Source organism: Microcebus murinus, chromosome 16 (genome assembly GCF_040939455.1).
Source record: "Microcebus murinus isolate Inina chromosome 16, M.murinus_Inina_mat1.0, whole genome shotgun sequence".
Lineage (NCBI taxonomy): Eukaryota > Metazoa > Chordata > Mammalia > Primates > Cheirogaleidae > Microcebus > Microcebus murinus.
Window position 1 is genome coordinate 22,740,282 of NC_134119.1, and position 18,355 is coordinate 22,758,636.

At 41.3% G+C, this 18,355-nt stretch overlaps 1 protein-coding gene across 2 annotated transcripts in view; it reads right to left on the reverse strand.

Annotated features, from left to right (window-relative positions):
• Positions 1-15,371, reverse strand: part of PLCB1 (phospholipase C beta 1) — a 669,260-nt gene extending 653,889 nt beyond the window's left edge. For both annotated transcript variants that reach the window (XM_020281914.2, XM_076010933.1), the window contains exon 1: positions 14,882-15,371. In XM_020281914.2, coding sequence (XP_020137503.1) covers positions 14,882-14,980 — 99 coding nt within the window. In that variant the 5' untranslated portion in view covers positions 14,981-15,371. The remainder of the gene's footprint in view (positions 1-14,881) is intronic.
• Between the last annotated feature and the right edge of the window lie 2,984 nt (positions 15,372-18,355).

Genomic DNA, 18,355 nt, shown 5'->3' on the forward strand with positions numbered 1-18,355 from the left:
AAACCATTTTACTCTCACCCCTATATCATCAATAGTGAAGACTAATACAATAATTAAGAAGCTGTTGTTTTGCAATTTACATGAATCTCTAAAGAGTCTATAGGCCAAATTAAGAACAGTCAAGGCACAAAGTAAAGGGCCTTAATAAAACCTCAACATCCAAAAGAATGAGAAACATTTCATTAAGAAAAAAGTGTCACTGGGATCAACATTAACACTACCAAGTCCTATAACTATTTACTATAATGATTTTCTTATCAATTCACTGATATAAATGAATATAAAAAACTGAGAGGGAATAACAAATGTACTAGTAGTCCAAACTCCCTTCTAATACCAGAATCCCTGGCAGAAAAATAACTGATACATTCTCAACATTTGCTCTGAGCTGATCACTGTGGGGAACTTCACTTGTATTTTCTCCTTTAATACTTATAATAAGGTAAGAGGTAAACATTGCAACTATTCCAATTTTATAGATAAATAGATCAAGGCTTGTGCTAACTAGCTTGCCCAAAGAATCCCAGCTAACTAACTTGCCCAAGGAATCAAGCATTGGAAATTAAACCTTTAAGAAAATGCTCTATAGCAGTGATTCTCAATATTTTTCCATTATTGCCCTACTAAGGAGCCTTTGTAGACCTTTATATTCCTAATTATCCACCATGAAATTTTAATATTAAGTATGAAATGTCTGATTTCCTTAAATACTAAGTTTGACAGTTGGTATCTTTGACATTTCACTTTGACACTTCGTGTTTTATGTTTATTGTGAAGGTATATCCTTATTATTTCGAACACATGGCTTGGCTTGGGATTATCTTTCAAATTTTTTTAGAGCAATCTTTGTGAAACCATGGGTACATCAAAAATCCATGTTGTTTCTGAATATGCGTTCCATCGTGGAACCAATGCAACACAGACAGCTCAAAATATCAACAAAATGTTCAGGAAGGATGTGACACAGTACATTGTTGGTATGAGAAGTTCTGTTCTGGTGATTTTAATCTTGAAAATAAGCCGCATGGGTGATCTGAGACCAAGGTGGATAATGATGAGCTAAAAGCTGTACTGGAAGCGAATCCATCTCAACCTATGTGTGAATTAACAGTAAGGTTTGACGTTACTGTTCCAACAATATTGGACCATTTGAAACAAACTGGCAAGGTAAAGAAGCTGGATAGACGGGTTCCACATGAATTAAACAAGCATCAGAAGAGAAATCAGCTTGAAGTTTGCCTTTCTTTGCTGTCATGACATAAAGGCATACCATTTCTATATCATATTGTTATGTGTGATGAAAAATGAATTATTCTGATAATTGCAAGTGTTCGTCATAATTGTTGGATACAGATGAAGTGCTAAAGCACAGTCCAAACCTGGATATTCATCAAAAAAAGCTAATGGGGTCTGTTTGGTTGTCCAGCACTGGTATTATCCACCACAGCCTCATGAAACCTGGTCAATCCATTACAGTGTATTTTTACCGGATGAAATGATGAGGATGCTTGCAATTAAGCAGCCGAGATGGGTCAATAGAGACAGGCCAATCCTCCTGCAAGACAGTGCTGGACCACATGTTGCACAAACAGCTGCTCAAATTGCAGAGGCTGAACTTGGAAACTCTCTGTCATCCATCATACTCACCAGACCTTGCACCAACTGACTACCACTCCTTCCGGGCTTTGGACCACCTCTTAAAAGGAAAAATATTCAATTCCCTAACAAGCTGTGGAAAACACCTTTTATGATTTCATTGCCACTTGCTCTCCAGGCTTCTTCACTGCTGGTATAAACAAGCTACCATTAAGAAGGCAAAACTGTGTCGATAATGTAGGTGCATACTTTGATTAATTGTACTGCTTTTTGTTTGAGATATAATAAACTAAGCTTTTGATTCGAAATCTGGCATTCCATATTTAATGACCTAATATTATAGATATCCTAAATATCTGTTTACACACTGTATATATCTATGTCTTATACAAAAGAAAAATAGAGTAAGCAGATATTTTTGTCCCCCGAGAACTGCTTTTCATTTTCTTGGAGGTGATATGACCCCGCCGAGAATGCATATCCTACAATTGCAAAATCCAATACAAGAGCCACCACAAGAGCTCTCCGTGGCTACTGAGAACTTGAAATGTGGCTACATCTTACCCTGACTGAGATGTGCTGCAAGATTTCAAAGATTAAGAATGAAAACAAGAATATAAAATGGCTCACTAATAATTTTTTATATTAATTATACATCAAAATTCATATACTGGGTTAAATAAAATACATTATTAAAATGAATTCCATCTGTTTCTTTAGTTGTTTTAATGTGGCTACTAGAAAAATTTAAAAGTGTCCTAGTGGCTCACAGCATATTTCTGTTAGGCAGTGCAGCTCCAAACCTTTATTGGACACACCTTACAGGCAAATCTTTCTCACAAAGCAATCTTGGTTCTTTTGTCAGATAATTCCTATTACATATTTTTAGTTTTTCTCTATGGTATGCAGCTACCATCTAATTTTTAGCATGGAGGTAGTGCAAAATAAATCTAGTTGCCTCTCTAAGTGTCAATTCTTCAAATAGCTAAATAGAGCCATCATGCTGCCACCTTCTGAGCTACGCTTTACCAGGTTGAGGTATGTCACAGACTGCATTGTGTCCCCCCACCAATTTATATGCTGAAGTCTTAATCCCCAATACCTCAAAATGTGACCTTATGTGGAGACAGGGTCATTAAAGATGTGATTAAGTTAAAAGGATGGACGCTAAACCAATATGATTGGTGTCTGTATAAGAAGAGGACATTTGGACATGAACATGCACAGAAGGAAGACAATGTGAAGACACACAGAGAAGAGGCCTGGAACAGACCCTTCCCTCATGGCCCTCAGAAGGAAGCACCCTGCTAACACCTTGATCTGCAACTTGTAGCTTCTAGAACTGTAAGAAAATTCATTTCTGCTGTTGAAGGCATCCAACCTGCAGTACTTTAGTTGGCAGCTATAGTAAACCACAGCAAAGCATAACCCTAATTCCCAAGGCTAATGTCCAGGACCCGTCCACAGACCCACAGCACATTCCTCAGCACGACTGTCAGAAAGTATATCGGCCAAGGCTTGACCACAATTCTGAATGCACTGTGATTCTCAGGTTCTTATGCCATTACAAGTGAACATTCATGAACAGGGACATGCACTTCTAACCTAATCAATATTACAGAGTCAACCAGGAAAAATGATAAGTGATGTTTCACAGGGATTGCCCAAGACTTGCAACAGGAAGCATAGAGCCAAATACAGTAGATATATACAACAGGGGAAAACAGCTGCATGAGGAAAGATGAATTCTAAGGGTCACAGAAAATCAGATGTGATGCCCCTCAAACATGAGCAATGCAGCCCTGACTATGAAATAAAAACACAGTAAGGGTAGTCTTGGATCCAGAGTGTTAGATTAAGAACAGTGAAGTAAAACTTCCACATGCATCAGCATTAGTAAGAATTTTCCTCCAGGAATGTGTTCAGTCTGAAATTCCTCCAAATAAAGATGAGCAGAGCAGGTTAAGAAGGTCCAGAATAGAGGAGGCAAAACAGTGAAGAGAAGCACCATTAAGACACTCGCCTTTTATGAACAAGTATAAAAATCCCTTTTAACACAAGGTAGGGAAAAATAGGAAGTAGAAAACATGGCTCTTCAAATACCGTGCTAGCTACTTCAGATACTCTATTAGGAATCAAAATGAAAGCCCAGATCCCCGATCAAACCAGGTACTCATTGCTTAGTGGGGGCATCAGATGAGAAAACTGATAATTTCAGCAAGACATAGCTCAGGTGAGTATGAAGTGACATCTTGTGATTTTAATTTGCATTTCCCTGATAGCTAATGACGTTGAACATCTTTTCATGTGCTTACTGGCCATGCGTGTTTTGCATGTGTGTGTATGTGTGTGTGTGTGTGTGTGTATGTGTGTGTGTGAATTATACTTTTAAAATCAATTAAGAGCATAGCATTTCATTTTAACTAGTGGTTTTCAACTGGGGGCAACTTTATATACCAGGGGACATGTGGAAATGTCTGGAGACAATTTTCCAATTTTCATTATCATAACCATGGATTTCTACTGATATCTACTGTGTAGAGGCCAGGGATGCTATTAAATATTCTACAGTACACAGGCAAGACCCCACAACAAAGAATTACCAGACCCAAATGTCAATACTGCCAAGTTGAGAACATGGCTTTAATGGTTTCCTGTTGACTTCATAAATCTAAAATCTTGCAGGGACCCATGCAGTATATTGCAGGCCTTTGCCATCCATCCAGCATTATCTGAGCCACACTCTCTACTTGTTTATTCCACTTCTGCCTTTCAAGGTCCCATGTTCCTTGCCTCTTTGTAATGCCCACACTTGGTGTCCCTCTGCTCAAAACACTCCCCCTACTCATGTTGGCCTAAGTCTTACTTACAACTCGGGTCTTTTCATATATAGAATTTTTCAGGGAATCTTCCATGTTTCTTCTATTCACTTATACTTTTTTCCCCCTGTAGCACTTACCACAGTTCTAATGAAATAATTATACCTCTTTTTGTTTAGCATTTATCTCTCCCAGTGGAACACAAGCTCCATGAGGGTAGGTACCAAATCATTTATCATCATACATTCACAACACGATTACAAAATCTGGATTTGAAGAGGCATCAACACATTTTTAAAATATAAATATTGAATGAATGGATACATGGGTGGAAAAACACTGCAGGGAAAAAAAGGTAGATTACAAAAAATACCAGTGGAGGCTGGCACTTGGCAAATTGTGAATAGCATGGCAAGAGAATCTCCAGGGGAGTGGTGAGGGCAGGAAAAGGCTGTGGAGCGCTGGGCTGAGAAGGAGTGGGTGGGAGGCGAGGACAGGGAGATGATGAGTATAACTTGCACTTTCCTAGTGGAGGGAAGAGGATGAGGGTGGGTACAGTAACTAAAGAGGGCTGGGGGGCATTGTGTTGGTGTTTATGTTGGGATTTTTATGAGTAAAGGCATATTGATATGTTCTTAGAAGAGCTTCAACAGAGGGGAAATGTACACAAATAGAAGAGAAGGGGTGGCGGTAGACAATAATGAAGCCAGGACTCAGAGAGGCCAGGAAGGACAGGCTTCAGAATATAAATGGAGAGGTGCTTTTCCAGGGGCAGGAGGGCATCTGGAAGAATGGAAGTGGCCCAAGTATATTAAACTGGGAGTGGGTAAGGGAGATAGTTAAGAACACTGTCCCAGTGACTTCCATTATCTCTGTACAAAGGGAATAATGTGGGTGGAAGTTTCATTATAAATAACATTTTAGCACCATATCTTTTACTTGCTAATTTCTCACTTTAGCAATAAAGTGTATATATCCATTTTTCTTTCTATGAATCATCATTGTGTTGGAAGGAATATCTTTGCAATGATCATTCTTTTGTTCTGTCACTCTAAACACTTCTGAATTTCTTTAATGGCCATTCTCACTGCAATATGTGTATGTATGTATAAGCATTGTATGTATAACCATGTTTCTCAGAAAACAGGAACTAATGGTAACATTCAGAAGACAACATGTCAACACATTAAGCATCCTAATTTTCACCCAATATTGAATTGCTATGGAGTACACATTCAACCTTAAGCCATATTTAGACCTTAAAGGAAATCAATACTGTGATAGCAGTCAGCTCTACATTACCAATAACATTTTCCTTCAAAAACCCACTTGGAGAAACCCCATCTAAGAAGGCCACAGAGTCCCCTAGGACTCTGGGAGATTTCAGATGGACTGGAAGGACACAAAGCAGGGTTTTCTCATCAACACCACACATCACTGCAAAGGTCACAAGGTCTAGTGGGAGCATGACCACCCTCCAGATCGACCTCAAGGCTGCACACTCCTCCGGGTGAACTCACTGTGAGCCAGACACATTTCATCCCACAAATATTCTCTGAGCACCGGCACCTACCTGTGCCACAGTGCCAGGCCTATGCTCTCCCCTAGGGGAAAAAGACAAATAATAAATAGAAAGCTATAGCCCTCCAGAAGCCTTGGTCTAGCTGTAATATAGGCAAGACGTATCCACCTCCCTGCACAGATAATCTAGATCTGGACTCTCAAATTGATGCTAACTTGCATTCCAAGCCATTCTACATCTTGCAGGTGACATGCGTTGATTTCCATGAGAAGCCATTAGACTAGTGTTAATAGGAGTCCAGCAAAATACAACATTTGCAAGTATTTGGGGAAGAGAAAAAAGGTAGAGTACCAGATGCAATGGGTCCTGCTAGATACAAAAGTATCACTTATTAGGCAGTGTAAAAAAAAATGACCTTTGTTTTAACAACATTCTGAAATAGCTATCTTTCCATATACATGTTTCTACATTTCCATATACATGTTCTGCTGAAGTAGAGCATCTGTAAAGATTCTAGAGCACACACTGGCCTCTGACCTCAAAGCAGAGGTGACATTTTCACATGTTTACACATCTTGCATAGTGTAGACAAAAATGGATTTTACACATACACTATAAAAACAGCTATCTTGAAGACACTAGGCAAAAGGGATGAGTTTGTAGAGATCCAAGCTTCATATGTATGAATCCTAGAATCAGAAAGATTATTTGGAAAAGTCAACGAATCTCTTTCAACTTGTAATCATTTTAGACTTTATTAAAATTTTTTTTGTTAGAAAAAGGATCCTGTTTGGGGATATCATTGTAGATCAGAAAGGACCCTGGATTGAACCAGAAGATCTTATTTTAAATTCTGATTCTGGCTCTAACTAGCTGTATGTCCTTGGACAAATCACAAGTAACTAGCCTCGATTTACTTCTATGTAAAATGGAAAAGAACACTTGCTCTTTTCCCACCACCCAAGGTGGACTTCATAATTGAATAGGGGCAAATGTAAATACATAACAGTGCTTTCCAAGTATAAGCACATGCTACTAGGTCTCACTCTTGATATTGAATTCCACAGGCAATATCATAGCAAAACTCCATTTTACTCAACTGTAGCATTGAAGGAGAAAGTTACATAAGATGTTCAGATCTCGGAGCCATAAAAGACCATATCAGGCAGCATTTGGTGCAAGAAACAAAAACTTCTCTGGAATTTTGAAGATAAAGGGACTTAATGCAGGTAAACACTTGACAAAATCACTGGAAGGGTTGAAGAAGCAGGCTTCAGGCTGCGTTGCCACCAATGACCCCACAACACTGTAGCACTGACCCTTGAGGATAGCTATAATTTCCACCACATGCAGGAAGGTGAGGAATCAAGAAAGAACTACAGGGGTCCCAAACAAGCCAGCTAAGAGGAAGACAAGGAGGCATAAAGTGAGAACAGGGAGTGGCCACTGCCACCATTGCTTCTTGCAGACATTGGAGAACTACTGCATGAGATGCCACCTCTTTCAGCATCTCATATATCTGTAGAAACCACCCAAAAGATGCAGTAAGGTGGCCTCTTTAACATTTCCACCCTCCAAATCTCATGTGTGTGCACCTATTTGGTGGAACTTAATTTTCAGCCAGAATATTAGCCTCAAAGGAGTCTGGTAAATGTAGCTTTAGATGTCCAAACTTTGTATTATAGGAAGTCCTACTAAGAGGATGTAGGAATGGATGCTATGTGAGATTCAACTATATCCAGCAAAGCACACCTGGGGAGCATCATGATTAGGCTCCTTAATTGTTGTTGTTGTTTTTTTTTTTTTTCAATCCAGCAGACCAATTACTAATTTGCTCTGTGGTTTGCCCGAGTTTTGAGCTCATATGGCCTCTTCTATAAAATTAATCAAAATTAGCTTTCCTTTACCTATTTCATAGACAAGTTCCAAAAAATTTGGGTTTTTAAAAAAAGGCAAAATAGTCTCTTAATCTTTTAGATACCAATGTTATGCATTGATAGCCACCATGACTAGTTCAGGTGTTTTCTTTGCTAAGTAATCCATTTCCCCTGAACTTGTTCATGAAATGTCAATGCAGTGGAAAAAAAGAAAGAGACAAATTAACCAAACAATATGAACTAACAAAGCTCTTGAAATAAAAAAACAAAGGTAGGCTGCTGTTAATGCTAATACTAAATACCTAGATTTTCCTAATGATAACAGTCTGTTTCCCAATTTATAATAATTTAGTTTCCTGATAAATATATAGATTTAGTGAGTGAATAATACATATAATGAAACATTTTTTTCAGAAAATTAAAGTAAAAATGTCCAAAATTTAAGTTAACACATAGTAAAGATAATAAAATTGGATATCAGACCTTAAAGATATCAGAGGGGAACCAAAAAAACTCTTAGAGAGTCTAAGAACTCTTAATATTCTATTTCTACTAGATTTTTACAAAAATTGATGGCTCCTTTTAGGGTTGTCCATGCAAATGACCTTAGAAATATGACTCTAGTTCCTTTGGCTACTGATGCATAAGGGTACATGGCTCTGATGAGGGGATGGGACATAGAATAGATGGGGAAAGGATTAGATGGAATGGATCGAAAAAGTTGTCTGAGCACATAGGATTTATGATAAGATCTGAAAGGTTTCATGAACCTACTACTAACTTGGCTAACAGGAACACTAACATTTTCAGTTACCAAGGATATGTTATTTAAGTGGAGACCCATAGCTGTAGTCAACAATACACAATCAATCTCATTCTCTTTTTTGCTGGCACTTCTTGTTCATGATAACATGAAACAATTCTGATAAGGAAACATTTAACTATGGGTTATGAAGTTCAACATAAAAAAGCAAAATGTTCCTGTCCCATTTAAACATCATTGCAGGTAAATATAATTTGAAGCTATTTATTGATAGGCTAAACTTTCAAGGGAAGCTAATAGCCATAGCAAATTATCCTAATGGACCATAGGTGGGAAATATCAGTGTCAGGCCAAGATAAGAGAGAAAACCTGTGAGGGAAAAATATGTTCTAGCAACAGTAGCACTATACTAGTCTGCTTTGCTAAGTCAATAACAGCCTGTAGGCATTACATTTCCTCCCTAAATTACTGGAGCTTTGTTTAACTGTTTCCTCCTTGGGGGCATTTTCTAAACCTGCTACACTTGCCAGACTTCACCTTGGAACAGATAAGGACCTAATTAAGGGTCAATGGAAACTAAAGACAAGTCACTTTTGTTGTTACTATTCTAGAGGGTCAATTCAGTAATAGTAAAAGTGCTTTAGGATAAAGAGGTTTTGTTTAGTTTTCATTCAAAATAAAAATAGCTTTATTAGATTAAAAACAAGCAAAACCAATCTATAGAGTTAAAAGTCAGGATAAGGGTTACTCTTGGGAGGAGATGTAGGGACAGGAGGACTGTGCTCAGGACTCCTGGGCCGGCGATACTATTCTGATCTGGTGCTGGTGACATGGAACTGTTCACTTTGTGAAAACCTATCCAGCTGGACATACAATTTGCATATTTTACTGTATGCATGTTACACACTAATAGAGAAAAACCTCAAAATAGCTTTATTCACTCACTCGAAAAAAGTTATAGTCTTAACATTTAGATTATAGTAATTACTGTCAATGAGAAATTCACAAAGCCCCTTGACATGAAAAGTGGACATATCTGGGTATATTTAAGTGGCACTTTAGAGGGCACCTGCTAGCCTTCCAGTCTGGAATCTGCCTTGCACTCTGTGGGTGTCCCAATCTGTATCCCATGGCTACCAACTCAGGGTTGTTTCTTCCCATACCCTTTCCCAAGTGAATGTTACTACATCCCCACTTCATAAACCCTTCCCCTCTGCTCCCTCGTCCATCTTCAAAGTGTCATCTTGTCATCATTTTGGAAACTGGAACTGCAGTTTCCACATAATGCAAAAGTTCTAAGTTTTTGTGTAGGATGCTGAGAAATGTATAATGTACACTAGTGTGTTTTTTTTTAAATTATCTGTTTTAGCTGTGGGATTTTTTGGCATGGGGGTTTGTGATGGTAAAGAAGGGGGTTACTTATTTCAAATCCACAGGATATTAATGCCAATTCAAACCTCTGAGCTTCCTCAGACTTCTTCTCAAACCACTTAGCCTAGCTATTACAACTTTTGAATGTTAGATTATACCTGTAAGATGTACAATATGAGACTGTATGTGTGTGTACATATACACGAATTTAAGTAGAAATAAAACTTTGAGATGATTTGTAAACTGACTTGCTTTAGAGAGAGTCGGTCCTGCTTTGAATTATAGAGATTCATTTTCTCTGAAACACCTAAAATTTTTTAAAAGGGCAAACAAATCTGATTTGTTTTCCCTGTCCAAATTATAAAATCAACACACACATAAAGGGAATGGGAGTAAGCTCTGAACCGTTCCACTTGTAGAATAATAGAGTCATATAACACATACCAACCACCTTGATAAAATTCACATCCCTTTTACTATTAGGGGACAATAACTTATTAAGAATGTTTTACTGAGGGTCGCCTGTGTGTCAGGCACTATACAAAGCAATACATATGCATTTGCTCATTTAACCTTAACAGCTGTTCTGTGAGGTAGGAAACATTACAGGTTGTAAGTTACAGTTGAAGAAACTGAGATGAGATGCATTAAGCAACTTGCCCTAAGTAAGATCTGAATTTGGAAGGTGAGAGTAAAATAACAAAAGAACAAAAAATGAAAACTTTCCATTTCCCAGAAGTTGTAGAACAAATAGACAGAACCCTTAGGTGTGGAAAACAGAGGCAACTCAGGGGTGAGGGGGCCTACTGTACAGTTTTTAGTTCTTCCACTTTCTCCCTCCATGTCCTGTCTAATATAGAGCAAGGCCAAGGTCCAGAAGAGAGAGGGGCCAGTCTCACAATCTCCCAAGCTCCCTAGCTTAGACGTAGAAAGTAACTCTCCTTTTACTGTTTATCTCACCAGAATTCTCCCATAACACCGACCTCCCATCATCAGAGCCTGATAGATACACAAATGTAAAACAAAAGCAAGGATATAAAGTGGCATTTTTAATATCATTAGTAAAAGAGGTAACTATCATAGGTCAGTCCTTTATCTCCTTGCCAAGCTCAGAAGGACAGTTTTAGCCTTGATGTTCAGACTACATACACCATCACTAGTTTTAAAACATTGAAGTATTCCAAATCCCCCACTCACTCACCTACAGACCATAGGGACCCCCAGACATCCCCATGATCAGGCAGCAAAAGGGTTAATGCCTGGTCCTGGTGCAAGAAGGTATCTCCAGGGCCCTGTTCTCTTACACACCTGCTGTCTGTTGTGATAGGTTAGTGCCTATGTCAAAGCTTTTGACTACCACCCTTGCAGTATTTGCAGGCTCAAAGTGACTTGTTGGTAGGTGGCCAGCAAATTATGCATGGCACTGCACTGTCTGGGTGACATCTTCCATTCCATATAGTGGTCAGAACAACAGGACCAGTGATTATGGTGCTTTAATTGATTAAGGTATAAGAAATGATCTCTTCACAATCCTAAGTAACCCCAAACTCATCATTTTGAATAACCTGCTATGTGTTATGCTTTCTAAAGGGACATGGAGAATGTTTTATGAGTTTGCCCAGCCTTCCTCTTACAGATCAGAAAGCAGGTTCTACAATTTTTAAATGAGATTAGATATTTGAGAGATTTTTAGGTTGTTTGTAGCATTTACTTTTCCTATACACAAGCAGATGGGGATGTATCCCTGGGGCAAGGGACAGCAGGTATTTCCCAATACAAGTGCCAAGAGGAAGGACACAGCAGCCTCCCTGCCCAAAGACACAAAGTCAGACTAAGCGGCCTCTCATAAAGCTTCTCTCTTTACTTTCCCTTTTTAACAATCCTACTAAAAGCAGGTAAAAATTTTTAAAAAATAATAATAATTTTTTCATTGCATATAAACAATTCAGAGGAAATGTATGAATGTGATTTAGGCCAATCTGGGTATCAGGGATACTTCATAAAACAATCTAGACGATCTAAAAAGATTCTCCATGATTATGTCATTGAGGTCATTCTACCTCTTAGGTGGTAAATTGGATTAATTTCTCAAAATGCAAACAGAGAGATAAAATTAAATTTACAAACCAGGGAAAATTTAGGCAGGACAAGGAGATTGTGCTGTCTGTTGTATCTTCCCAAGTTCGATTATAAGTCATATCCCAGTGGTTTTCACAGTGTGCTTCCCACAACCAGTAGCATAAACATCACCTAGGTTATATGAGAAATGTAGATTCCCAGGCCCTACCCCAGACCTTCCCAGTCAGAAACAGAGGGTGGGACCCAGCAATCTAACTGTCACCAAGCCCTCCAGATGGCTCTGATGCATGCTGCAATGTGAGAAGTGCTGCCTTATCCTGTTGGTACCTACCAAGTATTAGATGAAGCAGGGAATGTAACATTAACAGTTTTGCACAAGAAGCAGCCTAGTTTCAGAGAGGGTAAGTGATTTACCTAAAGTCACATAGCTTACTGGGGACAGAACTAGCAGATAAACCCCTTTGACTCAAGATCTACTTCTTTTTGTCACAATCTCATCATTATGCAATGTCAATAGGCAGATAACCTGAACTGCTTGATTCTGGAAGGGCACAGATGAGCTGGGAAGAATAAAGGAGGTGATGCCTGGGGAGGATAAAGGCAACTCGGAGAAAGTCTGGGTACCCTGCAGTCCACAGATCACAGTGGAGGCCAAGAGTGGCAAAGAACTTGCAGGACAGCTCATCATATTCCAGATAACTTGACTCCTGGGTGCAGCCTGGGTTTCTTTTTTAAAAGAGCTGTGATTCTATTGGCCTTCTCCTTAATGCCTGCCCTACATCTTTCCCATAGGGCTTCCTCAGAAACTCACTGCTGCAGTACTCACAGGGAGTTCTTTTCACCTTCTTTGTTGGGTGGTGTTTGACCAGTGCCCTACCCATTATTCTCAATGCACCGTTCATTAGGTATTTTAATCATTTTTGTCTCCTCCACCTAGCTCGTAAGATCCATTGCAAAAAAGATTTTGTCTACTTTCTTCATCATCCCAGGATCTAGTCTAGAACTGGCACTAATAGGTGAGCAAGAAATGTTTGTTACATAAATGCACATAATAAAAACAATCTACCTTGATATATCAAAATGTGTTTTCATAGAAGACCTTCACTCTCAAAGTGACATTGGCTATTTTCTCCCAAACAAGAAATTATGAAGAATTACTTAAAACATGGTTTAAAATCATCACTTTATAGAAATCCAAAGCTTATGCTGAAACTCCCTTTTTAAATCCTGTGAAATCTCTTTCTCTCTTTTCCCTCTGCCCTTCATTCTCTTTCTTGGTCAATTCGTCATCACATTTTCTCTCTAGTCAAGGATCTCAAAATGGGTAAGACTGTTATATTTATTGTTGATTTGTTTCACCTTTTTTTTTTTTTTGCCTTGACACAAAGCATGTCATCTGTGTCTGAATTTATTGTTTAGATTGTATTCCATTTACAAAAACATCCGGTCCAATTAGACTAGGACTGAAAGAAGAAAAGTCTGAAGTCCATGGTAAAAAGATGCTCGTCTACATCCTTGCCTACAGCATTTAATAATTGGCATTCGCTTTCAAGGAAGCTGCAGTTCATACTCCAAGTTCCGTTTGCACTTCCAGCTGGACAAAATATAGACACAGATGCACTCAGCTAAGTAATTGGATTCGCTACCTGGAATATTTAAATTGTTTTCAGACACTGGAAAATGGCTTAAGAAGATTAAAGAAAAATACCCTAGAGGATAACAGGCTATAATTTACTAGGTGGAAAATCTTTTCAGCAAGAAGAACGCCTCATTCTCCTATAATTCCTCCTGATTAAGAGATGTATTAGTCATTTGTACCTAAATTTCCTTAGAGCCTGGCAGCTCGGGTTTATTTCAGTGGGGTATTCTTATCAAACCTTTTGAATGACACCTAGGATATAAAATTGACACCATAATGTTCTCCATCTGAAGAGTCGAATGTTTTCAAGAGGATTACTAATTTAAGTGTTTTGAAGGCGACTGAGGTAAGGAAGAAGGAGAAGTCATTTGAAGTTCTTGGGTCTGGACCGCACGTGAAGCACTCACTGGAGACCCTGGCACTGGGCTAGGCTCTTACCTACCTGGCAAAAGGTGAAGGTAAATCTTGAGGGAACATCTGGTGTCTCTTTCAAGCAAAAGACAGCTCAGTTCTCAAAAACTAGCTTCTACATTTGCCTACAGGTCCATTGAGCCCTCTACGACCACTCCGAACCACCCCCCCTTCTGCTCACTAGCCTCCTCAGGTGTGCCCCCCTCTGCAGCTCTTCTCAAGGCCCCTGGCTCCGGAGCTGGGCGCTGAAGTTTGGTATCAGCGACCACCTGTCGGCTGGACTGCTGTGCCCTCTGCCGCGTGGGCTCCCACAAAAGCGCTAAGAGGGTTAGCAGTCACTAAGCAGTTTCGGACTTCCAGGCCATTCCTCCCCGAAAAGGGGCAAAAGAAGTAACGGGGCGGCGGGGAGTGCGTCCGCGGGCGGAGAAAGGGCGCGTCTTGTTCACACCCAGCGCTTTCTGGCTGGTCCCAACTTCACATTCCTCACTTTCCAAACTCTCAGGACCTATCACTAGGTAAAGCCTGCCCTCTTGCTACACTGGCCCAAAAGATTTAAGACCCTCAGGGGGCGCTTGCCAGCCCCGGAAAGGATGTCAACTACTAAACCCCGAGGATACAGAAGCGCGCGCAAAGCTTCTGTCCTTTGCCATCTCCCTTGGCATATGCCAACCTGCGCGCCCCGAGGCTGCCCCTGCCCGCTCCCAGGGCGACAATTGCATAACGCGCCCCTCGCCCCACCCCCACGCCGCCTGCCCTGCCCAGTGCCCGTGCCAGCGCCCCAAGCCGGGCCGCCCCAATACTTACATCATCCCACTTGACGAATTTGGTGCCCTTCTTGAGGCTGTCGGACACGCACACGGGCTTGAGTTGCAAGGCGTGCACTCCGGGTTGAGCCCCGGCCATCTGGGCTCATCGGGGCTCCGGGCAGCCCGGGCGAGTGCGGCAGGGACAGGGCGCGGGGCGCGGGCTCCTTTCTCTGCTCCGGAGACGCTCGAGTCTGCTCCCTCGCCGGCCTCCCTGGCCTCCCGGCCTCCGCACCTCCCTCAGGCGCTGCTCCTCAGCAGGCGGGGCGCTCAGGGGCGCAGCGCCGGGCCATGCCCCGGGCGGGACGCGGGGTCGGGAGCCCGCGGTGGATGAGGAGCCTCGGAAGGCGAAGACAAGCCGAGCCCGGCAGCCTAGGCTGCCAGCCGCCGCCGGATCCTGCTCCTCCTCTGCCGCCGCCTCAAAGCGCACCATTCAGCACATCCTCTATACACAGAGGGAGAGAGCGAGTGACACACGCCCGGCGGCCCCCCGCCCCCGCTCCTTCCCCTCCTCCCTCCTCCTCCCGCCCCCCTTCCCCGCCACCCTCGCTCGCTCGGTCCTGCCTTCCCCCCGCGGTTCCCAGCCCAACTTTGCGCGCTGGGTCAGGCGCCGGGAAGCGGGGACGCAGCGGCACCTCCTGGCTCGTCGGCCCCACTGCAGGCAACGCCTGCCTCCCGCGCGCCCTCTGAGCATGCCCGGTGCCCTGGTTGCGGGAGTGCCAGGGTGCCCGGGAGCCGTTCGCTCCTTAGGCTTTTCTAAGGAACTTGGGCGCCAGCCCGGGAGCGCCTTTGGATCTTAACCGGGTGGGAAGAGGGGGTCGTCTAGAGGGATCAGAGAGGCAAGCCACAACTTTCCGCTCTAGCCGGAGCTCTCCGGCGCCGACCACAAACCAGCTTTGCGAAAAGACAATTACTATTTGAGAGACTTGGAGTGAGAGCTCTTTGGAGAAGCCTCGCCGCGCCTGAGAGTTTGCAGCGCGCAGATCTTGAAGTCAGTCGGGGCAAAGGGTTAAGTTGCGCTTTTGAGAAAGAAAGGTGATCCTAAGGGAAGCAAAGGTTTTATTTCCTAAGGAAGAGAGAAGGTCCTCTCTCCTCATCCTCTCCTTAAGTGCGTGGTGTGTGTGTGTGTGTGTGTGTGAGAGAGAGAGAGAGAGAGAGAGAGAGAGAGAGAGAGAGAGAGAGAGAGAGAGAGAGAGAGAGAGAGAGAGAGAGAGCGCTGTCTTATTGATAGAAACTTGCTCATTTAGAACATAGGTCCAGAAATGTTTGTATTCACTCAGTCAGCAAACATCTCTCATTTCAAATAAGAAAGGGAGGGAAGGAAGGAAGGAAAGAAGACCAAGACCGGAATGGATAAAATTGGAAAGACTAATACCAAGTGTTTGAGAGAATGTGGAGTAACTGGAACTCTCATCCACTGTTGGAGAGAGTATAAAAGCCGCTTTGGAGAACTTCTCATAAAGTTAAACATTTACTTATCATACAACCCAGAAAATTCGCTCCTAGATATTTGCCCAAGAGATATGAAAACATATTCCACACAGGCTTGTCCAACAATGTTAATCCCTTTCTTCGTAAGAGCCCCAAACTGGAAATCACAAATGACAATCAGCAGGTGAATGGATAAACAAATTGTGGTGTGCCCAAACAATGGAGTACCATTCCATAATAAAAAGGAAGAGGCATGCTAGGACATGGATGAATTGTACAGACTTTAAGCTTAGTGAGAGAAGCCAGACACAATAGACTGCATGCTGCATGATTCCACTTGTAGGAATTCTAGAATAAGCAAGGTATTCTATGTCGACAGAAAGATCGGTGGTTGCCTATGGCCAAGAGTGGGCAGATATTGATAGGAAAGAGGCATAAGGGAGCTCTGGGGGTGTTGGAAATGTTCTATATCATGTGTGTAAACATATGTCAAAATTCATAGAACTATACGCCTAAAATGAGTAAATTTTATTGTAACCAAATTGTATCTCAAAAAAGGTTGATTTTTGAAAAGAACAAACAATATGAAGCAGGGGGAAAAGAGATAAACATGACTGTCTCTTAAGTCTGTATTCTCCCTGTCTTCTGCCCCCTAGGGTATCCAAGGCCCAGTGTTTAAAAATTTGGTCCAAAGATTACCAAAACTCCAATGAGTAAATCTGCTTTTAAATATTTATTAATTGTTACACTTAAAAGATATTTATGTATCACCAACTGTATTCTAGGCACTGTTATATCACCATGAATAACCTAGTAAACAAGACCATTGATTCTCACTGTCTTTGGGGATCCTTCCCCTATCCTTGGAAGCCATTTGCCACAAAAAATTTCATGAAAGACAGACTTGTTTCATTTTGATCACATGTCCCTAAACCTGAATATGCTACTCACAGTCCTTCTTGCTAGTTACATCACATTATCACACTGATTTTCCTTACTTGGAGAACTGCAGAAAAAACTTGGCTTGCAGGACTCAATTGTCCTTACAACTGATCTTACCAGAATGTCTTCTTTCTTTTCCTTTTTTTTCCCCTTTCTTCTTTCTCTCAATCTCTTTGTTATCCACTAGAAAGATTATTGGGCAAATAGGATTTATGTATCCGAGTGGCTTCAGAAGGCAAGACAAACTAGGGCTGTGCCCACTGAAAGAAGAGTTTGGAGGGTTAGAAATGGACTGTAAGCAAAATGAGAAGGGAGATTGCACCTCCTTGTGGTGACTTATTGCATTATTGTTCTCTGCTTCTTGCCCCTCCCTATGTCCACACATTTTGCCTTATGACCTTGTAGTTTTCAATTAGACAACCTGTGTATTTATCCACCCCATTAATGTTGGATAATGTGACTTGCTTTAGTCAATGGAATGTTTGAAGATGTGACATGAGCAAATGCTCAAAATATGCTTGTGAGGTTGGGCTTGCCCTCTTGGGTATCATATCATTGCCATGAGATAAATATGCCTCAGGAAACTTCTGGTACAAGGAGACATACAGGACAGACCTAAGCCCAGTTTGGAGACAAATCCAATGGAAACCATCCCAGATGTGCCAGGACCCTGCCAACTTGCAAACCCATAAGGATGACAATAAAAGCTCATTGTTGAATGCCACTGAGTTGGCATTGGGGTCATTTGTTATGCACTATTTTTGTAGCAATGGATGGTTGAGTATTTCATCTAGCATTTTTGAGTCCTCCCAGATGTTGCTGTGAATATGAATGTCAAAAAGAGAGTGAAGCTGTAGAATTCTGAATATGATTTCTCTTCAACACAAACATGGGTGGCAGAAGCTTCTTCTGCCAGCAAAATCATGCAGCTTGATACAGGAGAACCACAGCATAAATCCCTTCAACAGGAAGGATGAGGCCTGAAGCAGCTTGGTTTAACTCCCTCATTTTCCACTCCATTTGTTAAAGATACAAGGCAGAACTGTTTTTAAAGGGTGGGGATTTCTGCCATGCAAAAGGACCTATAAGAATATCCCAAATT